At 41.0% G+C, this 17,468-nt stretch overlaps 1 protein-coding gene across 2 annotated transcripts in view; it reads left to right on the forward strand.

Annotated features, from left to right (window-relative positions):
* LOC146321200 (RNA-binding motif, single-stranded-interacting protein 3-like) overlaps positions 1 to 17,468 on the forward strand; it is a 174,733-nt gene that overhangs the window by 39,722 nt on the left and 117,543 nt on the right. For both annotated transcript variants that reach the window (XM_084726256.1, XM_084726255.1), the window contains exon 2: positions 10,515 to 10,708. In XM_084726256.1, coding sequence (XP_084582382.1) covers positions 10,515 to 10,708 — 194 coding nt within the window. The remainder of the gene's footprint in view (positions 1 to 10,514; positions 10,709 to 17,468) is intronic.

The following is a 17,468-nucleotide window of genomic DNA, read 5'->3' on the forward strand; positions in this document are numbered from 1 at the left end:
ATACCCAAATACAGACAAAATTGTTGCACAAGCTCATGTTGGTGGGTTTTCCCACAACCCCCCACACAAACACAGACACACAGCCTTGACCCTAAGAACAATAGCCATGCAGCCTGAGGCAGATTCAAATCAATCTCCAGTTAAACAGCTTGCCTGTACACTCACACATAGCCTGCGCCTCCCCTCACGCTGACCCCTTTTCAAAAATACAGCCACAGGAATTTGCTGAGAGTTCAGCAACTCACCACAGTCTTTCCATCATCTCCTTATCTCCCACCAGGTCAGTCAGCACCAAGCCCAAACTGGATGTCCTCCTGGGATGTTTGTGCAATGTGTTTATGACTGCCCAAGTGTTGTTGATGCTGTTGTTGCTGATGTTAACAAGAGAGATAGAGAGGTAGACGGTTGGAACACGCCATTCCGCTGGGAAGCAACCTAGACGACCTGATCTTCCGAGGAGACAGAGAGAAACAGGGAAGGAGTCGTTTTGAAAGGGGACTAGGAGAGTGATCTGAGAGGAAATTAGGGAAGAGGTGAGAGATAAACAAGAAGTCTAGAGAGAATGACAGAGGAAGTGCATGAAATGTAATGGCGGATAGATGAACAGGCAGCATATGAGTGCAGAATAAAAGTGGCTTCAGCGCACCGCTGGCTGTAAATTGCAGGAACAAAGACTATTTCAGGAAGAACTGACAAAATGAGTTTTTACTACGAGAGTCAAGGGAAACATTTGATGAAAAAGATGAGCAATGTTACCAGCAGTATATTTTTATGCACGGGTTAACAGTATGTATGTTTGAATACAGTTTGCTATACTGCATTGCATTTTTTGAAGTTTTGCAGTTTTAAAGGCATACTATATATACACTCATATAAACATAATCGCACTAAATCATCACTTAGGACCCACTAGAAGTGTTTGATGATGGCTCAATCCGCACAGTACTCTGCCTGTATTTCTTATTTTCTCATATTTTGCTTTACTCAAGCTGTTTCTGGGTTTCAGCCTGTTTGAGAACGGTATATGCACTCCACAGGTTTTGAGGGCTCTATAAAAACATGGCAACCAAACAATGCATCACGTTCTCCGTCTCTTTCCTCTGATCTCTGTTTGTGAGAAAGAGATAGACACGCATAAACACGCACAGGCAGAGCAGACTGAGGATTGCTGTGGCCATATTCAAATAAATTCCACCATTTTACTGAGGAAAGGGCGTGTTTCTTTATGCTTTAGAATAAATGAGCTGTGAAATGATCAGAAAATAATGTTTTTCTTCCCTCTCTTAATGCACCCTCCTATATCTCTGTCCCTCTCTCATGTTTGTTGAGCCGAGGAGGAGGGGACGACTTTGAATGGTGCATTTACAAACAGTCCTGCATATTCTACCTTTAATTCAACTTTAAAAGCTGTACAAATATTGTAGTGTCTCGATCCACTATTCTTCTGATGAGGAATTAAATAGGTCATGCACACTATATTCTGAAAAGGTCAACTATCTGCATTACTAATTAAAGCGATCTTTTTTCCATTCTGATTGACCTTACAATGATCTTAAATTGAGGCTGATGAAACTTGCAGACACCCTGGTAAAACATGATATCCAGTTATTTTTGCCTCAAAAAACTGCGTAGTTGAAAAACTTAAACAGACTTAAATTACAATAATTATGCCTGCATGAGCTCAAGGGTGTAGTTAAATCTAGTATTACACTTGTAAAGTCTAGTGGTTGGTGAGGTATGTTTTTGTCCAGTGACAACCCCAATCATAATGACTGATATTTGACATGTATTTTAACTGCAGATTTGTTCAGGTCATTACCATAACTGGCGTGAAAAGAGGTCTTTGAAAGTTTTTCGTTTAACTCAATGAAACATACTGACATTGTGTATCACTCTTAACTCTTAGCAGCTCAGTTATCTGTGTGCTTCATTTAGGGATGTAAAATTAAAGGACCAGTGGGTAGGATTTAGTGGCATCTAGCTGTGACAAACACTTGTGTGTGTGTGTGTGTGTGTGTGTGTGTGTGTGTGTGTGTGTGTGTGTGTGTGTGTGTGTGTTCAGTTCAGCCTCTGACCGAAATCAGCACTCACCAGAAACTCTGGTTCTTTCTGTTTGCTCCAGTCTCTTCGTTTTCCCCTCTCATCTCTGTACGTTAATGAAGTTATGTTAAAGTGCATTTACTTCCAGAATTTAAAAAAAACAAATTCTGAGTGCTTCACCTGCCAGTAAATGAATCAGAGCAGAACTGGGTGTGACTCCAGTGTTTATTCCTTCAGTCCGGTCTACCCTCTGCTCCAGTGTTTTGTGCAATGTTGTGCACAGCGTGCATGTGAAAGAGACAGTGTGCAAATATCGACAGAAATGTCGGCGTGGTATAAAAACTTTGGTTGACCATGCAGCCTATGAACTACACTGAAGAGTAGAAATTGTGTTACATAAAGAAACAGACTGATAGCTCTGTGGTATTTTCACCTTTCTCCTCTGTCTCATCTTCCTCTTCATGTCCCTGCAGTTCTCATGTATCTGAAATTCTCATAACCTGAAATTTCAAGTTCCTAGATGGAAATTTCAACAGTATGGAAAGTAGGAATGTGTGCTGTAGTGTAAAACATTCTCGAATTGTTGTGATTTGTTGTTAATAAGTAAAGATATGAGTAATCCCGGGACTTCATATTAAAACTGATGCATGAATATCATGCTCTGCTTAGTATGACTTTATTATAAAGACTCCATCATCCCTGGTTGGAGGAGGCTCTATTAAAATTTAGATTTAAAAAAATGAGAAGAAATTAAACTAGCTCGTTTTTGAAACTGTGAATGAACGTGAACCAGTTCATTTTAGGCTCTTTTTAAGTGTGAACTTCCACAGCACTGGTTCTGTCTGTCTGTTCGCTTTGTCCCTCCACTCTGCCTGGTCCTCCTGACACAACACCAGGCAAAAGCAATACACTGCAGTACACACAAATTATTAGCTCAAGTTCCATATTTTCAACTCACAGGAATACATCTTTGCACTTTCTATTTGAACACACCACAATTTCCAGGTGATTATACACTAATGAAAACATACTTGAGAATATTCTATTTAATTTCTGCCACATTCTTACAATAAACCCTTGTAAATCTAACACACTGGACCTTTAAAGAAGCCACATCCTTTTTTCTCCAGAATTCCAAGCTTCTCATGGCAAGAACTGGATTCTGAAATGATTGTATAAAATAACCCTCAGGTATGATTTGCCCAGCCATATCATTTACTCTCGAGACTAATGGCTATACCTCTAGCCTACACATTCCTCAACTTGACACTTGGAAACCTGTAAGTATTCTGTATGGGATATCATTAGGCTTGTCTCCAAGAAGGGTATTTATACCTTTACGCAACATTAACGGAACTTACTGCAGTCTTTTCACCTTCCCTTAACATAAATATACTGCATTTCCTGCCTTTATTTTCATTATATGAAGTGTTTATTTTCTGTGTGGTTGATTGTAACACCCCGAGGGCACATCTTCCAATAAAACAAAGACTGTACATGATAGTTTGGCAATCGAGTTATTTTTGTAAAATCCTGAAAAGATGATTTGTTGTTTTTCAGAGTTTCCGACAGAAGCGGTAGCCAGGGCTTAATTTAGCTGCTTGTGTAATCTCTGAAAGGGGACGGTATATTAGGAGCCATGTTTCCATTCCGATGTATTCATAAGCTCTTCCTTAAACCCTTCCGCTGCTGTGTTTAGAGGCACAGAGAGTAAGAGAGAATCTCAGCGCTGGACCCAAAAATAGCCCACATTCTTTCCTCTGTGTTTCAGGAAGCATCAGACGAGGCCGGAACAACCCGCTCTCCCATGTCCCATCCTCTTTCCCCCTTATCCTTTCTCGCTCGGTTCTCCTCATCGGCCATCCCCGTTTCACCATCGACCTATTCCTTTCTCTGCTGCCTTCTCTCTCCCATCTCTTTATCTCTTCCTTCCTACCTTTCACCTAAAGTTCACCCCTGGGCAGCTCACCTACTCTCCTTCCTCTCTACCATCACTTAGTGAGACATTTTCCAGCCCTCCATCTTTAATGGACTCGCACTGAATACAGCTCATTAATGTCTTCACATAGACGCCCACATGAGTGAGAAACATTGTGATGCATCATATTAAATGCACACTGAGGAGCATATTGCCAACAATGAGCCTTGGTAAATGTATAGAACAGTCATAACAGCAAATGAATGGAGTCATTGTTGGCTATAGCTGTAATCTCTAAAGCCATGTTACTGTCTCTCAGTCTGTCTTTTATTTCTGCATCTCTCTCATGCTCAAACAAAGATCAGTGTGCACAGATACAATAGCGGCACACTGTCACACACAGAGCCTCAGTATGCAATAACGAAAATCGGTTTTGCTGAAAATAGCAGGGAAACCTGACCTTAGCAAGGTCACTGTACTCTTACCGGAACTCTGGAAAGAACTGTGTGTGTGTGTGTGTGTGTGTGAGGGGGTGGGGGGGGTGGCTTAAGTTGAAACCCATTTGCAGAGCTTTCCAAGAGCTACTCATTGTTTGGAAAGTAGAGAACTCTTTAGGGACAAGAGGGCTATATATAGATGCTACTTACACGTGTGTGTTCAATGCATATGAGTCGCAGTCTTTGAGTGTGTTTTGTGTGCCAACATAGCCTTGAAGACAGAAGCTGATTGGTAGTAAGAAGGGCCGCATTCACCGAATGGACTGAAAAACAGATTGATAAGGAAAATGGACAAATTTCTGTGGAAAAAAGAGGGTGCAGAGTAAATCCACACAAATTGTTTGCGTCAAGTTGAACTCTGGTGAACTTATGGACGTGAATTTTCACCGTGCATCAGCAGCAAGCCTTTTTCACAGTGCTGGCCTTTTACAAAATGAGCCGAAGAGTCCAAAATGGAGGGCGCTGTTGTAGCTTATTACTCTTTTGCACCATAAACTTTTATTTAACCTCTGTAACCTGTTCAAGGTGTTTCAAATGATACTGTGACAGCTGCATCTTGTAGCTTACTGTAAGAAATTATCAAATTGTTAAAAATATGCATAATTTTTACATTGTCTTGAGAATAAGAAACTTAAATTATTTTCCTCTGTTCTCAGCCGTCGTTGCTATTCACCATCCGGTCCAATATATGCTCATCAGGTAGTCAGCAGCATGCACATACATGACACTGTGCAGTAATGTTTGGCGGTGTGTTGCTCACAGGCTCAGCCGTGCGTGAAATCTACAAAAACCTGGTGACTGTGTTTGCTTTGTGTGACAGTTTGTGTCGCTGCCTCTGAGCCTTTTTCCCACTGCGAGAGCTGCTCCACTGTACTAAGTGTGTCAACAATACCAGCTGAGAGGCAGCCTTCAGTCCACACACTCCGACTGCAGAGTAATCCTTAAAAGAGAAACTGGGAGAAAGAGGAGGAGGGAGGGGAGGAGGGAGAAATATAGAGCGAGCATGTGGGAAGTGGAGGGATAGAGGTGAAAAGAGCAAGAGATTGAGCGATGGTGGAGTCGAATTTGACAGTGAGCGAGTGAGGCAGAAGAGAGGAGAAAGCGTGGTTGCCAAAGAGAGAGGGAGAGATTTCAATGTTTCAAAGGATTTCCCTATCACAGACTCTGACACATTACATACACAGCTCACTATCGGCCCAACCCTGACAGCTACACAAATTGGCTGAAAGAGGTTTCCTGGGCAAGGCCTTTGATCAGGTGTGTGTGTGTGTGTGTCGTGTCAGCGAGCGAGAGCAAAGAGACAGATTTTTGTACATTTGTGCATACCTGGACATCTGAGTGTGTGTGTGTATGTGTGAGTGAAAAAAGGCTCTTTTGTGCTCCAAATCATGGTGGAATGAGATGAATGCATATACTGTAGATAAGACTGACAGTGTGTGTGTGTGTGAGTAAATGGTGCCAGTCTGGGTACGCTTTTGTGTGTGTATGGTACACTCATAGAGATAAAGGTGTAACCATAAAGGGTTCTTCGGCTTGTCCCTGTAGGGAAATCTTTTTTGTTGTTGTTGTTCCCAGTAGAACCTTTCAAAAAGGTTTTATGTGGAAGGGACCACCCAGAATCTCTGTGAGAGGTTCTGCAGAAAACCCTTCTGTGATATGAAATGATCTATGATCCACCCAGAATCGTCTCTGGGGGTTCTATCCAGAACCTTTTCCACATTCTAAAGGTGCTAACAAGAATTATCCCAGGTGGTTCTACTGCAAACCTTATATTCCACTGGTTTTATCTAGAACCCACCCAAGGGATTCTACTGAGAACAGCTTTATATTTCAAGGGTTTTAGCTAGAAACTACCCAAGGTGTTCTGCTGTAAACGGTTTATCTACAAACACCTTAATATTTCAAGGGTTTTACCCAGAACCCCCAGGGGGTTGTACTACAAACCCTTTTTATATTCCAAGGGTTTCATGTAGAACTCACCCAGGTGGTTTTACCAAAGGTTTTATCTAGAAAACCACCCTACTGGTTCAGCTGTCCTAGTCCTAGGGTTTTATCTAGAACCCATCCAGGAAATTCTACCAAGGAGCCCTTTATATTATCGTACAAAAACCCTTTGACAGAAGACTTCTTCAAGGATATCAACTATCCTTGAAGAAATTTCTTTTTGAAAAAGGATTCCCTGGATGAAGAGGGTTCTAGGTACAACCTCAGCCCTTCACACAGAACCTTTTTGGAACCCCCTATTTTTATTGTAAGCACACCATGATTGCAATGTATCGTATCTAAAGTATGTTATAGCTTTTATTCCAGTGATATTTCTCTTTCAGATGAAGCCAGGGGTCTTTTATTTGTATCTGACACTTTCCATCAAACATGCTTCCATGTTATTTTTCAGAGGTGGTTGGTAAACAAACCCATTGTTAAAAGGCTCGTATTGAATCAGCCCTCTGCACAGTTCAGGCTTTGAAGCAGTGAGGTTTTCATTATCGTGATCACAGACGCCGCACGAAAACACACACGCGCACTTTCTCAGTACATGTCACACACTGCTGGCCATTGAGTAGCTTCTCTGAGGGAGTCTGGAGTTTGATGCTTTGCTCAGTGTGATCCGTTTTCTTGAAAGTGAAAACCTTTCTTTAATAAGAACACAGATTTAGAATATGAGCCTTTTCTTCTCACTACTCACACCCATTATGTGGACACATTGGAAATGCATTTTCAGGAAGTGCTGGTTCTCCAAGTGGACTCTAGAACATAGTATAAACATTCAAATGAGTGAGAGAGCTGCATTTTTTCACAAGGGGATCAAGCTGGTCTGAACTGCAGCTTAGTCTTTTTTGGACACAAATGACAAGTTTCATGAATGGCGAAAACCCTGTTGTCTAGCCCAGTGACATTTAGGGCTGTAACCGATTAATGAATATGATTATATCACAATTTCATGCAGCCCAAGCTGACATCTTCAGATTTCTTGTTTTATCACACCAGCATTCAAAAACCTGAAGATACTTCATTTACAGTGACATATGACAAAGAAACCAGCACATTTTCACATTTGAGAAACTGGAACCAACAAATTGTTTGACAGTTTTGCTTGATAAATGACTTAAATCATTCATTGATTCTCAAAATTGTTGATTTCCTTTTTTCCCTTTTCCTTTTGATTGACTAAATGATTAATCAGTTGATGACACTGATACATTTTTCATATTTGTATTATCAGTAGCCTGCAGACCCAGAGACAATGCTTTCAGAGTGAACACATTATTGTGAGATATATTGGGAGAAAATACCAAACTGCAAATGTGAGGGTTTTACGAGACACTTGCAATATAGAGTGGGATTTGTCACAGTCATTAAAATAAAGTAGTACCCCGTGTGGGATTTTTTCATCTCTATACTTTGTCATGTTTTTGTTGAAGTATATAGGCTCATTCTGGTCTGTTAGTGTAAGGCACTAGCCTGTAAATGACACTCCTCCACAGGCACCATCTCCTTTTACTGCTGCATGTCTGCTGTGCATGTGTTGGATCCTGTTAGCGCAGTCTGCCAGTTGAGGGAAGTACACAGGTAATGGATTAATATCAGTGCTGGCTGCGGCTCCACATCGCTGTGTGGTGACAACCTGTCATTATCTCAAACACCGACTCATACACACACAAGCTCACACACGGTTGCACATACGTCCGCTTAATACAGTATACATCCGAGCACACAGGCTCCTCGTCTCACCTGTCTCTCTCCTGTCCTTCCGCTTCCTTTCTCTGTCTCTTTGACTTGTCACTGTGGCACATGGTGGAACTGGTCTGTGATCATCTCAGACTGCAGCAGGGTCTTCAACAGTTGGACCAATGCTGAGACCGGATTTTTTTTGTCAAGCCAGTGTGGCTGTTTTGCTCCAAACATCAGGGAAGCAGACAGTGTGTTTTGAATGCTGTTGTTATATGAGCCATCTGGCTTGTTTACTTCTTCCAAACTTAACCTAATACTTCGCCTAAGGCAGTGGGTGGGCAGGGTGGGTGTGCACTCTGCAACCGTCAGTTCCAAACCCTCATTAATCCTCGCACTGCCCTTCCTCCCTGCCAGAAATGGTCATCTTATTAAGTCATTTAGTCAGCATCGAGCCGTATAATTGGACAATGCAGGCTGATAGGAAATGTTAGAGTAAGTTAGGGGCGATGATGGACCAAGGCCTGGATTAAACATTGGAGGCCTGGTTTGTGCACCCATAACTGGATGCTTGACAGCAGAGATGAGGTCATATGACTTGGACTCGAATCAGACTGGAGTCACAAATTTGATGACTTCAGACTCGTCTTCATAAAATCAAGACTTGCAAGTCGACTTGGACTTTTTAAAAAATATTTAAAAAGCATGCCATATATCAATTCATTTCCCGTAGCTGCAAAATTAACATCCACAAAGCACCAAATACAGGTAGATTTTCCGTTTTTTTTAACCAAAACATTCATGTAATAAACACTGTTGACAGTCTTTACTGTGTTTTTATGTTGGGTGCACTTCTTCTGTCCTCTGCTTTCTTTGTCAGAGTTTGACGTATAAATACACAGACTTCAATGCATTCAAGTGCATCTCATAAACTTAAAAATCTATACTCGAATGTCCACAAAGGATTTTTCTTTTGTTAAAATATATAGCTCTACATCTGCCATTACTTTCTTGCTCTTTTAGTAATTTGATGCTAAAATGAAAAACACTAGGCAGATTTTAAAAACTCTATAACAAATAGAGGCAGAGTTCCATGTTAAAATTGTATTACATTTTGGTGGAAATTGCATGAGGACTTGAAGTTAAACTTGAAGTTTAGGACATGAGACTTGACTTGGGACTTGAGTGCAGACACTTGAGAGTTACTTGTGACTAGCAAAGCAATGACTTAGTTCTCACCTCTGCTCAACAGAAACTTTTTAAAGCACAGTAATCGTGTCTTGTGTGGTTTAAGAAATCATTGACAGTTCCTTGAAGTAGGAAAACCACGGGTATCAAGAAAATGTCATTTGATTCAAGATGATTTCCTTTTTTCTTTTTGATCCATTTTCTTGCATAAGTTAAATGATCACATTTTAAGATTCAGTTTTAGACTAAATGACCTGTCAAGACAGTTGATGCAACTTTTACTGCATGCAGATTCTCAAAGACACACACCACTGACACACCACATGCTCAGAGCCTTGGTTTGGTTTGTTCATTCTTGGCTAAAGTAGAAACATGGCAGTGCAATATGGCATCCTGTATTTATGCTGTATAGATATAAATGGCTCATTCGAAGGCAATAAAAGAAAACAGTTCTTATTTTCAGGTGATTACACACTCATTAAAACATACTCATGGATATTATATTGCATTTCAGCATTATTTTGCCAATAGATCTCTTAAAATTTTACAGTATTCCCTGAATCATTAAAGCTGGTGAAGTCCCAGCTGCTAAGATGCAGCACAGCCTGATATCGTTATGGATACAAACTCCCATACTAAAACCTGGTACCATGATTATAATACATGCTACTAATTACACATCCTGCTTCCTTAATTTGAAGTGCTTCCTGTTAAATCAAGATATTGATGTGGGACTTGATGCAGGAAGAGATTATGCAAAAGAACAAGAGTTTTGTAGAAAGATGATGTTTTGTTAGTGATGTTTTGTTAGTGAACTCTGAAATCCATCTACACCAGCTTCATGAAGAAGCAGTTGTCTGACAACAATGGTAGCACCCCAAAAAAGGCCATGTTTCCCTCGTCTTACACTCATGTTCAATTTCTCTGCAGCCTACAGGGAAATTGAATGAGCCTTAAGCCTGGGGGGGGGGGGGGGGGACTTGCTTCAACCACAGACTGTATATTAAATAGGGGTGAAAACTATTTAATATACTGTTTAGGGCTCCAACTCAGTATTTGGACTGTGGTACTTATTTTGAACACTAGGGTCTTACACATTTCTCCTTTAAAATAGTGAATATTATGGCACAGGCAAAGGGAAAAAAATCGTGTTGTGACCTTAAGTGACCTTTACCTTTGCTTTTCTCTCTCCATCTCTGCAGCAGTCCTATGCTCCTCCCCCTCCGCCCATGGCTCCGCCCAGCCCCGGCACCACAGGAGGAGGAGGAGGTGGAGGTGGAGGTGGAGGAGGTGGTCATGGAGGAGGGCTAGTGGAGCAGCTTAGTAAAACCAACCTGTACATCAGAGGCCTGCCGCCAGCCACCACCGACCAGGACCTCATCAAACTCTGCCAGCCGTGAGTTCTATTCTGCTCTGTTCTGTTCAACTTTGTCTGACCCTGTCCTCGCCGTGCAGATGCATCCTTCAGTGCAGCTGAGCTCAATTCACTCCGGCTCCGTTCAGTTCAGCTTGTCGTAATTAGTTTTGCGTGAGTCCAACAGCAGCTTATAATGAGTATCAACAGTTTGCTCTTGACCTCTCTGTCCCTCCCCTGTGCTTCCTCAGAGGAAAAAACACAACCCAGCTGGGCCTAACCCATCCGCTCCCCTCTGCACTTGGGTCATCTACACACACACGCTGCAAAAGGACACACACACACATCCCTCTGTCAGTCAGCACAGATGTAAACCCCTCAATCTTTAACAGTTTGAGAGATTTCTTGTTTAAAGACATGAGAATATTTTACAGTTTTCAGTGATAACAGTTGTAAAATTAGGCTGAATTAAAACGTAATTGCATTGATTTGCCAATCCTTTAAACGTTTTAGTAAAAGCCAAATTAGAACTCATCTGCAGGATTGGCATTGGAGCTGATGAAGGCATACACTTATTAATCGCCAGCAGCTTTGTTACATTTGAACAAATTCTGATCCAGTGTTTATTTTAACCCACTGTGCATCAATTGTCATACACAGTTTGTGTTGTGAATGTCCCATTGCTCTCTGTTAAAAAGACTGTAAACACTGAGATTGAAAGTAAATTCTTAACCGTAGAAACAGAATTTGACAAAAACAGTCTCGCCACGAAATCCACTCAGTGCCAGCTGTGGTGCTTTCATTCGTTTGATGGATAGATAGATCGCTTTCAGTCGATCTCCCTCAGCAGATGGAGTTTGAAAAAAAAATATTAAGAGGATGACAATGATAAATAAAAGGTAATAAATATGAAAGTTGTTTTTCTGCTAGTTTATTTTGTTTCCGAACATAATGGATACAAAGGATATAGATGAGGTGGTATGATAACAAAAAAGAGCTGAAACCTGAGTGAGCAGGTTCATGCAGTTGTAACACGTCCTACCCAACTGGATTGATTCCATTCACTTGAGCAAACTTGAATATCACTACTTAGCATTGAGTGACTTGGATGGGAATTGCAGGCATAAAATATGTCACTGACACCTTGTAATAAACATCCTAGTAACAGTAACAGTTTGGAAAACAGTTTTACACCTAAGGGTGTGAGCAGGCCAGTGCCAATGACACATTTCCGTTAACATGCTGATATGACACCAGAAGAAGAGTTTTTCCTCACAGCTTTTCTGTTCGTCTTGGTGAATAATGTGATTGTCCTGATCATCAGAAGTGTGGACTCATGACTTGGATTCAAGCTGGACTCAAGTCACAAATTTGATTACTTTAGACTTGACTTGCAACTGGATTTGGGCATGAACACCAGTGAGTTGTGCCTTGTCTTGGACTTGAGCATTTTGCATTGAAAATACTTGATACCTTCCCCCAAGCCCTAAGAGCAGCAAGTCGACACTTAAATTCCCCGATTCACTTTGTTTGAACCAATCAGACAACATCCAAGGAGTATGCATTTGAAGTCTCACAACATACAGTAAGTCGAGGCTAACATTAACATAGTTAGCGAGCTAACTTAGCTAACGTTAGCTTAACAGTTAAGTAACTTTGTAAATCAATGAGGTGGTAAGGTTATTGTTGCATTATGACTTGTTTAGGACTTGAAATCCAAAGTTTAGGACTTGGTACTTGACTTGGGACTAGCTTGTTTGTCTTGTCAAAGCTGATTCTACACATTTCATTCATAGCCGTCCCCATGTGGGCAAACAGACTCCACACAGAATGTAATGCAATACAATAAAACAACTCTACCTAGGGGAGAAGGTCTGGTTTACCTTCAACTATTACCTGATATTATCAAATGTACTGTGTATAGAAAAAGATATATTGAGCTAAATATTCAGCAGGTAAGGGCCTTAAATGATCTGATAATCATTTCTAATTAATGTAATTCATTTTAGAATGAAGAAAAAAGCAGGTGAAGATGAAATGTGAAGACTATAACACACACACACGCACATGCACACACACACACACACACACACACACACACACACACACACACACACACACACACACACACACACAGAGTACCTTGCCCTTCTGCGTGTCAGCTGCAGTTCAAGCCTGTTGTATTTCAACTTAGCCCTGGAGGCGTTCTGGAGAAACAGGGTGAAAAATGGGGGCCAATAAAAGTTTCATTAGAGGCCCAGTCAGTGTGCCAAGTGGCCAGTAACATTTAGGAAAGGTCAGTGGGGGAGAGGGGGGACTGTGAGTGCTGTTGGGCAGCAGTCTTAGCCTTGGGTTTTCCAAATCTCTCCGGCTTTCGGAAATAGACTGAGTGGCAGTTTCCTGTCACTCACTGACATGACACGCACGCGTGCATGCGCACAAACACACACAGACAGGCATTTCATTCATGCACACAGTTACAATGAATAACGGAAGGATAGTCCCCTGACACTGACACACACACATACACACACAGACTCTTTCAAATCAATGTCATCCTCATTCTTATTGTTACCAAGCGTGGCTTTTTTTGTGTGTGCCAGCCCGCCCACCATTACCATCCTCTCCCTTCCCATTCTGTCATCCTCCTCATTTCCTCCCTCCGTCCCTCACCCCTCCCTCTCTGTCCCTCTCTCTGTCTCTGTGCCAGTTCTCAGAGTGTCAGTGAAAAGTGCTGTTGTCAGCTGACATTTCCAATCACTCCCCCGGTCGCCCAAACTATGGACACACTTTTAACGTCTGGGGACAGAGCAGAACGTGCGCGGAATCTAAAGCAGAGCACAAGGGCAATTTCTCTCTCTCTTGCTACCTCGCTTTCACTCACACTTGTTGTCTTTCTGTCTCTCTCTCTCATGCTTACCACTGATTCACTACTTCTATCTGTCTGTCTGTCTGTCTGTCTGTCTGTCTGTCTGTCTATCTATCTATATTGGGTTGTATGAGGACAGATCAGCTTTAACCGCTCAAAGCCACTCAGCCTCTTCAGAGAAATCACTAAGAAGTGTATAAAACACTGAATGAGTTCACAGTCTCTTATTAATCAGCAGCAGCTGAGTGAGAAAAATGGAAATCTTCCTCTAAAAATATGCTTGATGTTCTGGTAGCAGTTGATTGATATGAAACCTGAATCCCAGAAATATTTTTCTGTCCTGAAATGCATTATCTAATATTTCAAAAACAGATTCCATCTTTTATGATCTTACTGTTTAATGAGCAGAACTCTGCGGACAAGAATTAATTGGAGGGTTACTGCTTAAACCTGTTTTTTGAAAAGGTGCAGTTGGAATTGTTGGAAGGTGTGAATTTTTTGTATGGAATGACAGATATCTTGTGGACTGAACCACTGTTAGATCTGCATCATTTTAGGCCAGAGATATACTTTAACCACATGTGTGTTTGGATACATGTAGCAATGATTCCTGAAAACGTGCTCAACAATTGCTCCAAACAGATGCAGGATACACGATGCAGCCATGATGTGTATGGATGTGTACGTGAATGTGTGGTTAAAAGGAAATCATCTCTGGCTTTAGTCACAATGACAGTTTCCTTTCCTCACGTCCAAATCCAGCCTGTTCTCATTTTCAGTGCAATGAAATACAGCAGCTTGATTAGTGCCTCTGTGCTTCAAAGTATGACACTGTACCTGTTGCATCATTTGTGGTTTTATGTTTGGAAATTCTGTTGACTCACTTAGTATGAAGAGTGGGAAAGTCCGCATAGTGGAGTCACCGTTGATTTAAACCCAAAATCTACTCAGACATTGAATATTTAATATTACTAAATTGACAGCAGAGTCATTTACATGCAAAACTGACTCTAACTGAGTACCTACAGCATCATGGTGTGATGCATAGGGCCACCAGCCAAGCTGCCGTATTTGCCATCTGTATCTGACAATTTCTGTAACTTTCAGAAACATTCAAACACACTTCACACAGTGTTTGACCAACTGTTCTTAGGTTGGAAAGCAGGGTTTGAACTTCTGTCTCTAATTCTCTTTTTTCTCACGTTATACATCCATGTCTGTCACCTTTTGTGTTTACAACCAAGTGCAACACTATGAATACCTTCCAGGAGAGGCTGAAAGCACGCACTGTCTTCCCCATTTGCACTCTTATTGAGTGTTGCCTCTCTATGTTGACTGGGTTTTTATGCCACAATCGAGTATGCTTGCGAGGTATAAGCACTATTGTCTTCTGACATGGTTAGACAAGATGCCATTTTATTCCAGCATAACCCAGCTCTTAGAGTCAACAGTCATGTTCTTTTGTCACATGTAATTTCACTGTAATTATATTGATAAAAAGAGCCTATATTTAAGACCCTAACTGGAGAAGGTATTGAGCTCCCTGGAGAGTTATGGCCAGAGATGTAGTGGAGATTACACTCATCTAAACTCAATTTACCCACCATTGTATTTGAAATAGAGTAATACCCAGCTATTTGGTCTGACATAAATCTTTATGGCAAGAGTTCACACTCTCCCCCATAGCATTATCAGATAAATGGAAAATAAGGATAAGAAAAGTAAAGAAAAGAACCAACTAATGCTTTTTCTGAAAATAAAATGGCTTTTTTGTTTATACTTGTACTTCTTTACCTTAAGATGACCACAAATTTGTGGTTATACAGTAGTTTATCCACTTTATTACACCACCAACTCCTGAACGCACCACTTAACCAAAGTGCCTTGCAGCTACTGATTTTAAACATCATGCAAAGCCCTTTTGGCAGATTAACTTAATGTTTCAGTAACATCGAGCCATTCTCTGAGTTCACCGCACATTGCCTTTTCATCATGGAAACACTTTCTTTATGGCTTCTGAACATGTTGAACTACATATGGGGAATGAATCTGAAGAACTTCTGAAGCACTGCACTCTCTCAGTCCTCCCTCTGTGTTTGTCTGCGTCTAACTGGCAGAGACGTGGAAAAATGAGGGAAATGGAAGAGACAAGACAGCTGTATTGGATCCCCAATTAGTAGATACCACACACAGAGACCAAGTGGCGTGTACGCTCATACCCACACACACTCAAACACACACACAGCCTGAGACGGAACACATGCGACTCACAAACACACACAGCGTGCACATATATAATGTATATAATCACAGACATCCTTGAGAGCAATGATGATGGTGTGTGTGAGTGAGAGAGTGTGTGTGTGTGTGTGGTTGGCAACTGGCTCAGTAGACATCAAACGGTGAACATCGATAGGCTGACGGTGTTCCACAAGGAAATGAAAACACAGATCTGATGCTGTGAGGGCCCTCTGAGGACTGTCATTAACACTTTACACACACACGAACACAGCCAGGGTGCACACAGATTTTGTCAAGCCTGCCAAAATTGGGTGCACTCAGTTTCGCATTGACTTTCCTCTTTAAATATTGACAGTCTGGAAAATACTGTCAATTTTACTGGTCTTACTGTTCTTAGTGTATTGCGTTTCTTGGTGGAAAAGAAACAAAAAAAAAAATCAAAAGTTGGGTTTTGGAAGGGATTCTAAGGAGTTTCAATGCATCGAAGAAGACACATAGCTTGTCCTAAAAGGATTGTCATTTGAAAGTCAGTCTGTCAGGCAACCCCGACCGATGCTGTGGAAAGGCAGTCTTCTCCAGCTTAGTGCTGTGTTGTTGGGCTTTGTAGCATCTCTATGAAGCCAAATAAAACAGAGAATTTAAGGTTAGCCAGCTACTCCTGGTGAATACTTTATGATATAAAAACAACTTTTTGACATAATGTAGATATTTCTGCACGGTTATGGGTTGGCTAATGAGACCAAGTCTATTAATTTGGATTTCACTCTAAAGCCTGAAAACAAATAACACCAGGGTTTTTTGAGACAAAGGTAAGAAAGGCTGGAAAACATTTGTGGCACGCATGGCTGTACAGTTTGGGCACACACCGAAAAAATTATGAACAACTTAAAGAGACAGTTCACCCCAAAATACATTTTTTCCCCTCTGCACTAGCTAGTTTATCCATCTAGAAACAATGCTGCCAAGTTCTGGAGATTTGTAGAGATGTCTGCCTTTTTTCAATTACAATGGGACTAGGAGCGTGTGAAATGACTCTATAAAGGCAAACAAAGAAAGAGAGAAAAAGGACAAAAGGGAACTGATCATTTCCATAAAAACCTAAATATAGAAAAGAAGCAATGCTGAAATCCAATAAAAAGATGTCTGTCCAATTAGTCCAGTGTAATTATACAATTCACATTAGCAATCAAAATAGGTGTGCTACATGAGACCAACTTCTTTTCATTTTCAATCATAATTTTCACTACTATGGCCAAGTCAGCACCAAGGTGTTGAAAATTACATTGGTTTTTGTGTCATCTAAAGAGTGATTTATTGACAGTCCCTAAGTGAACTGACAGCGATCTATGCAGCAAGTGTTGCATCTGATAAAGTAGACACTCAAATAGAGACTGGATGAACAGGAGTCGTCAGGTGTGCAGAAATTAATACAGACTTGTTACTGTCACACACTTTTTACTGACTTCATGAATGGATAAAATACAAATGTAAGACACAGCAGTGTTAACAGCTTTTGACCTATTAATCATGGAAAATATTCACACTGGTGTACAGATGTTTTTTTAAAATGATATGTGCAGTATGTGCTCTTCAGAACTAGGACCAATTTCCAGTCATATTTACCTTTGTAATGTATGCTGATTTAGCTTTCATTATCAACCCACATTAGTCTTCTTCACCATCACCTTGATT

This window comes from Lutjanus erythropterus, chromosome 9 (genome assembly GCF_056507025.1).
Source record: "Lutjanus erythropterus isolate fLutEry1 chromosome 9, fLutEry1.hap2, whole genome shotgun sequence".
Taxonomy (NCBI): Eukaryota; Metazoa; Chordata; class Actinopteri; order Lutjaniformes; family Lutjanidae; genus Lutjanus; species Lutjanus erythropterus.